The following is an 11,120-nucleotide window of genomic DNA, read 5'->3' as shown; positions in this document are numbered from 1 at the left end:
CTAATTTAAGGCTGTTGTCTTTTGGGACAAACGTGAGAGGTGCTAATACCTTCCTCAAACGTAAATACAACTCCCGAATCTGGAATATTCTTCATGACCGGTTTCCTTCGGTTTTTCCGACGTTTTCCACAAGTAAACGTTGGTGGCGACTCCGCGCATTTTCCTCCTTTGGAAGACGCACCCGTGAGCCTCGCCTAGCTCGCCCGCAAAAGGGTAGGTTGTGACACTTGGGACATGCATGCAAGTTGTGTCTTGTCACTAGCTACCTAGGTTTACAATCTAGCTATCTATCTAGCTAGTGAACTTCACAATCTAGCTGTCAACATTGTAATTGGTGTTAAGCTCACAATTCCAATGTTACGTGGTTGTCCAACAAAGCTGTTGTTGTTGAGCACAAGATCTGTGAGGTTCTGCAGTTTGTCCAAGATAGAAGGAAGTTTTCCTTCAAAGCTGCTATCAGAAAAGTCCAGTTGTTGGATTGAGGAGAAGTTGAGTAGCTCTAAGGGAAACTTGCCAAAGAGCATGTTTCTAGCCAAGAAAAGTTGTTGACGCTTTGAACCTCTAAGGCAGAAGTTACTTGGAATGCTACCTGTCAGAGCATTATCAAACTATTAAGCTCAGAAGGAATTTCTCCATGTAGTTTGTTTTCAACCAAATTCAGGTATGTCAAGTTAGGAAGATGACTTAAAGCTGTAGGGATTGATCCAGATAAACTGTTATTGGCCAAATCCAGAATTTTCAAAGATTTAAGAGATCCCATAGAGGAAGGTAAGTCTCCGTCAAGCATGTTGTTTGATGTTGCAAAGTTTTGGAGCTCTTCATAGCCTTCAATCTCTTCAGGTATGTGGCCATTAATGTTGTTCATTTGTACATCAAGAGATATTAGATGCTTCAATTTACCAATTCCAAAGGGTATGCTTCCATTTAAGTGGTAGTAGCCTAGAGCCAACACTTTCAATTCACTCATATTGGCAACACTAGGTGGAATTTCACCTGTCAGCATGTTGTCTCCTATTCTAAGAACTTGCAACTTCCTCAAGTCACCTATCTTTGAAGGAATGTTCCCAGAGAGATCATTTGAGTATAGTTGCAATATTCTTAGATTTTGAAGCTGACCCAGTTCTGAAGGGATGAAGCCAGAAAGAGAATTTGAAGACAAATCAAGTGTTTGAAGAGAAGTGAAGTTACCCAACTCAGCTGAAATAGAACTTGATATTCTTGAACCAGACAATTTGAACATAGCTCTATGTTTTACCAGGTAGGAGTTCTTTGTCATAGACTGAACTCTCAAATAATCTTTGAAAAGGTCTTTTACTTCAAAAAATAAAATAAAAAAGATTCTTACTTGGTTCATTGGGTATGTTGTTAATATTTTTACTAGTTCCTCTTGATTGTTTCGTATATTTCCCCTTGATTATTATATCTCCTTGCCCTTAAAGACCATTCCTACTCTCTACCTTAGACAGATTCATTGCAAATACCCAAAGTACTCAAACCTTAAGATACTGACTTTTAATAATATCCCATGAGACAAGGAAATGCACTGTGAATCCACCTTTTTCCACTTTGTTTCAGACTTCTTCTCATGTGCCATCTTAATGTCATTTATTTAATTTAAAAGACTGTTGAATCCTCCTTTTTCCACTTCTATCTCATTTCTTATCATTGACATGAGGTCATAGTTTCTTTTCTTTCATTTTGAAACCTGTAATTAGCTGCAGTACCAAATTGGGATATTGTTGCCTCTTTTGGGACATACTTGTTAGCTAGTTGGTAGGAAAAGTGGAAACTAGAGAATGAGTGACAATGGAGATTAGTGGACTCGGGAAGCTATCATAACATTATGGATATGAATGCTGGATTGGGTAGTTTTGCTGCAGTTATTCGTTCTTCAAATCTATGGGTCATGAATGTCGTGCCTACTATATGTGTTAATAATATTTTACTATTATCATCGTCTTTTTCAGATGCAAACTATTTGACAAATGGGCATTTAGACTCTGCCATTGGTTAGCTAATGGGAGAGTGCAACAACAAAGGACGAGTTTCAAAAGGAGGGATATCTTCTTAGAAGAGCATTACTAACTAAAAGTAGCAAAACTAATTAATTAAACCAGAGATAATATTACTCTACAACACCACAATACAATCTAACAACTCTAATTAATTAAACCGGAGATAATGAACAGTTACTATTGCTTAGTAGACGAGTATTTACAGTAATTTGAAAATGGGGTGATTGTTATTTAGAGTTGAGATCTATTCTGGCAAATTTGTCAGACTAACCAGTTGTTGTCTTATGCCTCTCACTAAGTGGTTATTTTGCTTCAAAATATGATTATCATCTCTACAGTTGGAATTATCTATTTCCCCTTGGAATTATCTCTGTAGTTGGAACTTATAACACTGTCACGGACAAGAGTGATGTGTATAGCTTTTGGGTTGTGCTTATTGAGCTGATATCGTCCATGCTAGTAGTTTTAGCAGCCAGGGAAAGAGATGAAGTTAACTTGTAAAATATTGTGATAAAAAAGATTCAAACAGGAAATCTTAGTGAGCTTGTAGACCCATCCTTTGGGTTTGAGTCAGACCAACCAGCTTCATCCAGCAAAGTACATCCACCCTAAGCAGCTGCACACGACTCGGGTGAACTTGGAATTTGAATGAATAATAAGCTACCAACTTCACTGAATTCATTGACTGAGTAACTAGAAAGGGACTCTAACATGCGCAATGCCACCAAAGATGAAACCAAACACACTACTACTTGTCTGAATGTCATACACTAAAATTAATGGCAGCAAACATTTCCACCAAACAAAACTTTGTACAAAGTCATGTGTAGCTAAGCTATATGTATCAGATTTTTCTTCTAGAAAAATATGAGAAATAGTAAATTGCATGTTATTAATTACTAATCAAAACTAAATTGTTGTTCCACCTACTTTTAAGTTCCCAATAGACAATATGGGGAGATTTGAAGGCTGAAACAAAAGATTGAGAGTCAACAAGGTTTATATGAGTTGTAATCAACTTAATTTGTGACATGTTGAGTAGCAAAAGAATGATAAAGGATTTTGTATTTCAAATTCGAGTAGCAAAAGGACATTGAATAACTAGAGAAGTCTGAAATTCTGATCCCATTCCTACCTAGGATAAGAATAAAAGGAAAAGGGGAAGATGAGGTGCTCAGATTAATGGTTGATGAAGATAACTTCATTATGCAGAATTGCAACAACCTACACTACAGCTAAACGTCAGAATTTTAGGACCAGAAGTGGTTATTGGTCAGAAGCAAGCTATAACTCAATACAATCAATACTTAGTTAAAGCTTACAGAGTTGGAGTGCAAGAGGGTGTGGCTGGAGGGTTTGGCTTTGGTTTAGTTTGTCTATTTATTTATTGTACCTATGGTTTGGCAGTGTGGTTTGGAGGGAAGATGGTACTAGACAAAGGTTATACAGGAGGACAAGTCATTAGTATATTTTTGCAATTTTGATTGGTTCCATGAAAGTTAGCTTCTACTTTCCCATATACATTGTGGATGGATAAAACAATCCGTATCTTACAACCTCTACCAAGCTTGGCAAGAAAATTTGATCAAATTTTCTGGGCTAATTTCTTTTTGTTGGTCTCTTGGGCAGGCATCTCCAATCTTAACTGCATTCGCTGCAGGACAAGTTGCTACCTTTCAAATGTTTGAAATGATTAAGAGGCGGCTAGATATTGATGCTTATGACACTGGTGGTTGACTACTAGATGATATTTCTGGAGATATAGAGCTTAAGAAGGTCTATTTTAGTTATACTTCTAGACCTGATGAGCAAATATTCAATGGATTTTCAATTTCAATACCAAGTACCACTACTACAGCTTTGGTAGGGAAAAGTGGAAGTGAGAAATCAATAATTATTAGATTAATTGAGAGATTTTATGATCCGCAAGCTGGTGAAATTCTCATTGACGGTATCAATCTCAAAGAATTTCAACTAAAATGGATCAGACAGAAAATAGGACTTGTCAGCCAGGAACCAGTTCTCTTTGCTTGCAGCATTAAACAGAATATTGCCTATGGTAAAGATGGGCCAACAGATGAAGAAATCAAAGATGCAGGTAAACTTGCTATTGCTGCTAAGTTCATAGATAAATTTCTCCATGTGAGCTCGCAATTCATCTTTCATATTTGAAAATCTTATGTGTCTATGTGTGTGTATTCAATAAAAGGCCTTTTTATGTCATTACTTTTGTAAAATTGCGAGTTTAGGGACTTCACACGATGGTTGGCGAGCATATTAGAACAAGCACTAATTTAAGAGGGGCAATGGGATACATTGCACCTGAATGGCTAAGGAATGCACCAATAACTGGCAAAGTTGACAAATATAGTTTTGGGGCTAAGGAATGCACCCTGCTTCCGGTGTATGTTTGTGATAACACTACCCTACCCTTAGGAGAGTTTCGATCATAGCAATTACATAAAAACATTCAAACAATGCAGCAGCACCAACAATCAATGCATTGCAATTCACACACCTAAACTAGTATGAAAGATTGCAAAATTGAAGAAATGGGATACCTGAAAAATGCCCAGGAAAACCGAAAAAGCAAGGCAGACAATATATGGACCAGCTTTCTGCTCAGACTCTGCCCAATCAATTTTCACTAACCCAATCAGTCACATCATAGCTAAGCACCAACGCACAAATCAAAAGTGTACTAGCTAATTTTAGTTCACCAACAAAACATGATAAGTAACTTGTAGAATATCTATTTTTGGTACTTCCTTTGAGTGTTGAATTAAGTGGTCCTACTTAAAAGGATTTTACCTTTTTACAACTAATTAAAAGCTATAACACATAAGCTTACGAAAGATGACTGTATAGAGCCGCACAAGTAGAAGCAAGCTTCATTGCTTCATGATGATGAATCAAGATTGATTCAAGGTGTTTTGATGATAACAAAGATGATGACAAAAAACCCAAGAGAATGATTTCATGATTGAGTCAAGAACAATTCAAGAATCAAGAGAAAGATTCAAGAGAAGTTTCAAGTTTCATGTTTTCAAGAATCAAGAATCAAGAATAATCAAGATCAAGATTCAAGACTCAAGATTCAAGAATCAAGAAAAGGCTCAATCAAGATAAGTACAAAAAAGTTTTTCAAAACATTGAGTAGCACATGAAGTTTTCACAAAAGCTTTTACCAAAGAGTTTTTACTCTCTGGTAATCGATTACCAGTGGCAAGTTTTGTTTTCAAAAAGCTTTCAACTGAATTTACAACGTTCCAATCAATTTCAAAATGGTGTAATCGATTACAATATATTGGTAATCGATTACGAGTGTGTTTGAACGTTGAAATTCAAATTCAAATGTGAAGAGTCACATCCTTTCACAAAAATTCATTCTGTAATCGATTACAATGATTTGATAATCGATTACCAGTGATAAGTTTTGAACAAAAATCAAAAGATGTAACTCTTCCAATGATTTTCAAGTTTTTCTAAAGATTATAACTCTTCTAATGGTTTTCTTGACTAGACATGAAGAGTCTATAAAAGCAAGACCTTAACTTGCATTTTACAACACATTGAATACAATCATTACAATCCTTTACAACCTTTGAATCTCTTTAAGCATCTTCTTGAATTTCTTCTTCTTCTTCCTTTGCCAAAAGCTTTCTAAAGTTTTCTGGTTTTTCCAAACCTTGAAAACAAAACTTGTGTTATTCATCTTTTCATTCTCTTCTCCCTTTTCCAAAAAGAATTCGCCAAGGACTAACCGCCTGAATTCTTTTTGTGTCTCTCTTCTCCCTTTTCCAAAAGAACAAAGGACTAACCGCCTGAATTCTTTTGTGTCTCTCTTATCCCTTGTCAAAGAATTCAAAACGACACAGTTTGAGAATTCTTTTGATTCTTCCCTTTCCCATAAACAAAAGATTTCAAAGGACTAACCGCCTGAGAATTCTTTTGTTTCTCCCTTCACAAAGTTTCGAAGGACTAATCGCCTGAGAACTTTGTCTTAACACATTGGAGGGTACATCCTTTGTGGTACAAGTAGAGGGTACATCTACTTGGGTTGTTGTGACTGAGAACAAGAGAGGGTACATCTCTTGTGGATCTTTGCTTGTAAAGGAATTTACAAGGTTCAAAAGAACTCTCAAGGATCGCATGTCGCTTGGGGACTGGATGTAGGCATGGGTTGTTGCCGAACCAGTATAAAACTCTTGTGTGTTTGTCTTCTTCTTCCCTACTCTTTTAATTCCCGTTGTGCACTTTAATTATTGCTTTTACTTTTGGTAACATTAAAAAGGATAGATTTTTTAATTAATAAAGGTTCATTAATAATTAATTCAACCCCCCCTTCTTAATTATTCTGAGGCCACTTGATCTAACAGCACATGGCTGGTTAAATTTATGTTGAACTTATTGGCAAGAGTTTGTTTGTTGAATCACTAAAATCCTGCATTTTTTTCCCTAAAATGCTCAGCAAACTATGCATTTTTTTGTTGAATCACAAGGATCCTTAAGATTTAGATAGCACATACATTACTCTTGCTGAGTGGATAGATATTTAAGTTACTAAATACTGAAACACTGAATGGAAACCTAGCCAAGACTGAATATTTAAACACTTGACAGACAGGGGTTCTTACCTTTAACACAAAGTTGACAGATGAAGTGCTTCGCCGTTGCTTCGTAGACCTTCAAGTGAAAGACGACCCAGCCAAAGCTTCAGTGACACAGAAAGGGTGATTTCGAGGGTCACAACTGTGAACATAACCACAAATTCCATGAGGGTCACACTAAGTCGAAGACAAACAGAAAACTAATAAGGGGGCTTTGACGGAATGTATTGCATACAAACCTTTGAAGGACAATGATGAACTGAAGCTTTCGAAGGAGGATGGAGAAAGGGTTTGCCAAACTGAGTGTGCGTGGGGGAAAAGCTTTCGAAGGACAATGAGGAACTAAAGCTTTCGAAGGAGGATGGAGAAAGGGTTTGCCAAACTGAGCGCGCATGGGGGAAAGAATTTGGTTTTTTAATTTATCAATAACACAACATCGGTTTTCTTGGAAAAACCGATGTTAACGTTATAAACTTAACATCGGTTTTGATGAAACCGATGTTAACATCAACTAATTCACATCGGTTTTTTCAAAACCGATGTCAATTAACCGTATTTATTACCACCACATTGGCTTTTATAAAAAATGATGTTAACATATTGTGTTAACATCGGTTTTTTAAAAAATCGATGTTAATAAAGTCTCGTTATTTACCATTTTTCCACCGCATTTTTGTTAACATCAGTTTTATCAAAAATTGATATTAACTTAACGATGTTAAATCTAGATTTTGTAGTAGTGATTAGACCTGATAGCATGGACTGAGCACAAATTGACCAATGACCTTGTACTGAAATACCGTAATCTATCACTATATATTCTTATGGATGTTGCAAAAATTGACCAATTGACCAATATTTTTTTTATTTTTTAAAAAAATACATTCTAAGATGGTTCTATGAGAAAACTGTCTTAGAATGTTTATGTCTACATTCTAAGACGGTTTTTTCATAGAACCGTTTTAGAATCCTCAATATATTTAATTTTTTTAAAAAAAGAAATACATTTTAAGACGGTTCTTAAACAACCGTCTTTGAATGTGTACATTCTAACACGATTCTTCAGAAAATCATCTTAGTATGTAGACATTCTAGGACGGTTTTCCAAAAAACCATCTTAGAATCTTAAATTTATTTTATTTTAAAAAAAAATATATTCTGAGACAGTTCTTGAAAAACCATCTTAGAAAAATTTTACATTCTAAGACAATTCTCAGGAAAATAATCATCTTAAAATGTGTAGCTTTTGTAAGACGGTTTTTTAAGAACCATCGTAGAAAGTTTTAACTTTCTACAATGTTAGTTAAAAAGACGATTTTGAACCGTCTTTAAAAGTGCCTTAGAATCGATGCAGAATCATCTTTTTGTAATAGTGATTCTTACTGAAGTGAGTTTTATCCAGAGGCGAGACCCTTCTTTGTAACTTGTCTTGCTTAAGTGAAATTACTCTACACTTCAGTGAGAATGGTTCAATAGAAATTTGATCTTCTACATAACAACATAATATGACTTCCAAATCCTTTCCAATTGAAATTTCACATATCAATGCATTCTGAATGTGGCACTCTCCTGTTTAAGATTTGTCAAATATTTAAATAACATTCCTTTAGTTCTACAACTCACTCTACAAGCTCACGTGAACCATTTAATATATAATTGTAGCAGTAGAAGTGATAAGCAAAAGGAATTATTCAATCACATTGGTTCCTGTAATAGCATAACTGTTAAGAAAAAACCTAGGTGGAAATAAGAGCTGTCAGTACTAATTTATGAAAGCACCAAAAATTTATCCATTAACATTACTTATTTTTTTAAAAAAGAAAATGAATGAAATAATAAGAACCAACTTTCCAGCAATTCCCCAAATTGAATTAGCGCAGTTGAATTATTTGAGTAGTTGGAAAAGGTACAAATGAATAATGGGATTCAATTGAAACAATCCATGAATTATGTGAACGTGATTCATGAGATTAATAAGATTGAATAATTGGCTCTTGGCAAATCTTAAACACCTTTGTACCCTAAAAAACCCATTCAAAAAGGGAATTTTATTTTTCTCATGCCTCGAAACATTTATGCCAATTAAAAAAGAAAACTATTTTCAATTGACAAAATGTAGATGATGAGATAGTCCGTATTTATTTGTATATATAAAAAAAAAGTTCAATATTGGAAATGATATTCACACTATAACACTTATTTGATCTTATAAATTGTTCAGATGTTTGAATTTTAATTTTCTGACAAATTCTGAATTTTTTTAACCCAATTGTCTTTTAGGCACATTCAATTCAAGAGAAATATTAAAAATAATTTGATTCAAGAGAATTATGTAACATCCCAATTTTTGTAATCTAGATTAAAAAGGATTGTTATTTATAAATAAATAGAGTTTTAGAAAAATGATGAGATTTTATAAATAAATAAATAAGGAGATATAATTATTAATTAAAATAATGATTTGAGAGAAAATAAAAAGGGTATTTCATTTATTTGTTTGATAGGAAATAAAATAGAGTTTGTTTTATAAAATAAATAAATAAATAAATATAGAGCAAATAATAGGCTGAGTACCCTAGGTATAAATAGTTATGTTAAGTCAGGTGCCTCTTTTTGGCCTCATTTTTGTTTTTCTCATTCTCCTCTCAAAACCCTTTTTTTTTTCCCGCAGCCCACCAAACCTATCTCAGAAAAACGACGATCTCAGACTCGTTCACCGTTGGATCGTCGTCAAGTTCTAATACCACGTTCGCAACCCAATGTCGAACATTCTCACTATTTGGAATTTCAATTTAATATCTGAGCTTAGAGGAAAACTCTTCGCATTGTAGCATTTTAATTTCCCACAGAAACCCAAAACTGTCTCGGTAAAACTACGATCCCGGTTTCGTTAACCGTTGGATTTTGATTAAATTTGGATATTTTGTTCAAAACTAAGTTTTGCACACTTCCACCGTTGGGATTTTTGAGATAATATTCGTGGAGGGAGAAAAAGGAATCGTATGAAGACGGTACAAGTGGAGGTTTTAATCTCTTCTCCGTCTCTCTGACATTTGGGAATTCTATCGGAACAGCCGGAGGAATAACTGAAGGAATTTTAGGAAACCGCTAGAGATGTTACTATCGTTGGCTGAAGACACGTGAGTCCGCTCAGAGGTAAGGGATGAGTTTATCGCAATTGGGGATTAGAATGAACATGTGTAAGGATCCTTAGAGAACTAAATTTGGGTTTATTTTGGGATGTTTATTGAATTATAATTTTTGTTTATGATTATGAATACAATATTATTGTGTTCTATGTACCAATTGATGTCCTGAAGAAAATTGATTGATAAACTTGAGTGCTCTTGATGTCTTTGTGTTAACCCATGATTTTGATTAATTGATTTTGATACAATTGTGAGGAACTATTTCAGAGGTTTTATATTCCATGTTGTGATAAAATCTTTTGTATAAATTGTTATGTTGAGGTTATGAAATGATGATTCAAACTGTGAGTATGTGATAAATTGAACATGTGACAGATGATGAAATACATGTGTATTGAGATGAGATGTGTGTATTGAGTTGTGAACTATGAACTGTGCAATCACACAATTGTAAGACCCTTTAAGGGCGACGAGTATTGTGATGGGATCCACTGTGGGAACCCGATGAGTTAAAATGATTTTGAAAACAATTGAGTAGATGTGTGTATTGCATAGTTCATAGGTAAAGTGTATATGATTCATGAGGTGTGATAACATGTTAAATTGAGATTATACCATTGTGATTGGGATTAAGTGTATGTGATAAATTGAGTATGTATATGATTGAGATATATATGTGCATTGGGTTGTGAACTATGAATTGTACAATCACACGATCATAAGTCCCTTCAAGGGCGACGAGTTGATGTTAAGTCCCTTTTAGGGCAACGAGTTGATGCTAAGTCCTTTTTTGGGCGACGAGTTAATGTTAAGTCCCTTTAAGGGCGACGAGTTAATGATAAGACCCTTAAAGGGCGACGAGTTAAAATTATTTTGAGAACAATTGAGGAGTCGTGTGTTTTGTACAGTTCATAGATAGAGTCTGTGTGCTAAAATATTTTCTGGGTTGGACCTGAATCAGGAGGGAGAGGCCCTGACGGACTCTTCGGAGTGTAGGCCTTGGGGGCCACACGGTTTGAGTGCTCCTTTAAGCCTATGTTGATCCCATATGGTTGGAGCATTCTCGCAAAACACTGTGACCCTGACTGGTCTCCCTATGATATTACCTAGTGAGAGTGACTTGACTTGCTAGTGTGTGGTTTGTCTTGTCATGTACTCCTAGGCGCCCGACGAGGTTTTTCACTGATATGGTACCACATTGCATATAGGCTTGAGTCTTAGCATAACTGTTGCTTACGCTTGCTAATTGTTTATTATGAAACTGATGTGTTATTATGTCTTGATCGGAGTGTGTGATTCCTGTGTATTGTGATTGATGATTGAAAGGTGTGATTGATGGATGAAAA

General features: G+C 35.1%; 1 protein-coding gene across 1 annotated transcript; it reads right to left on the bottom strand.

The window, feature by feature from the left end:
* Positions 1 to 305: 305 nt before the first annotated feature.
* Positions 306 to 1,276, bottom strand: LOC112998349 (LRR receptor-like serine/threonine-protein kinase GSO1). The gene is made up of 2 exons (XM_026124302.1): positions 685 to 1,276; positions 306 to 589 (listed from the first exon to the last, which is right to left on the bottom strand). Exons 1-2 carry the CDS (start codon positions 1,274 to 1,276, stop codon positions 306 to 308), a joined length of 876 nt encoding a protein of 291 aa, XP_025980087.1.
* Positions 1,277 to 11,120: the final 9,844 nt, after the last annotated feature.

Source organism: Glycine max, chromosome 11 (assembly GCF_000004515.6).
Source record: "Glycine max cultivar Williams 82 chromosome 11, Glycine_max_v4.0, whole genome shotgun sequence".
NCBI classification, from domain to species: domain Eukaryota; kingdom Viridiplantae; phylum Streptophyta; class Magnoliopsida; order Fabales; family Fabaceae; genus Glycine; species Glycine max.
This window is presented reverse-complemented; position numbering and strand designations above follow the sequence as displayed.

What these genes read in the sequence shown, in the direction of transcription:
- LOC112998349 (XM_026124302.1), bottom strand. Translation starts at nt 1,276, where the DNA reads ATGACAAAGAACTCCTACCTGGTAAAACATAGAGCTATGTTCAAATTG. An exon ending in ATCAATCCCTACAGCTTTAA is followed by an intron (nt 590 to 684) that starts GTCATCTTCCTA and finishes ATGCTCTGACAG; the next exon opens with GTAGCATTCCAAGTAACTTC.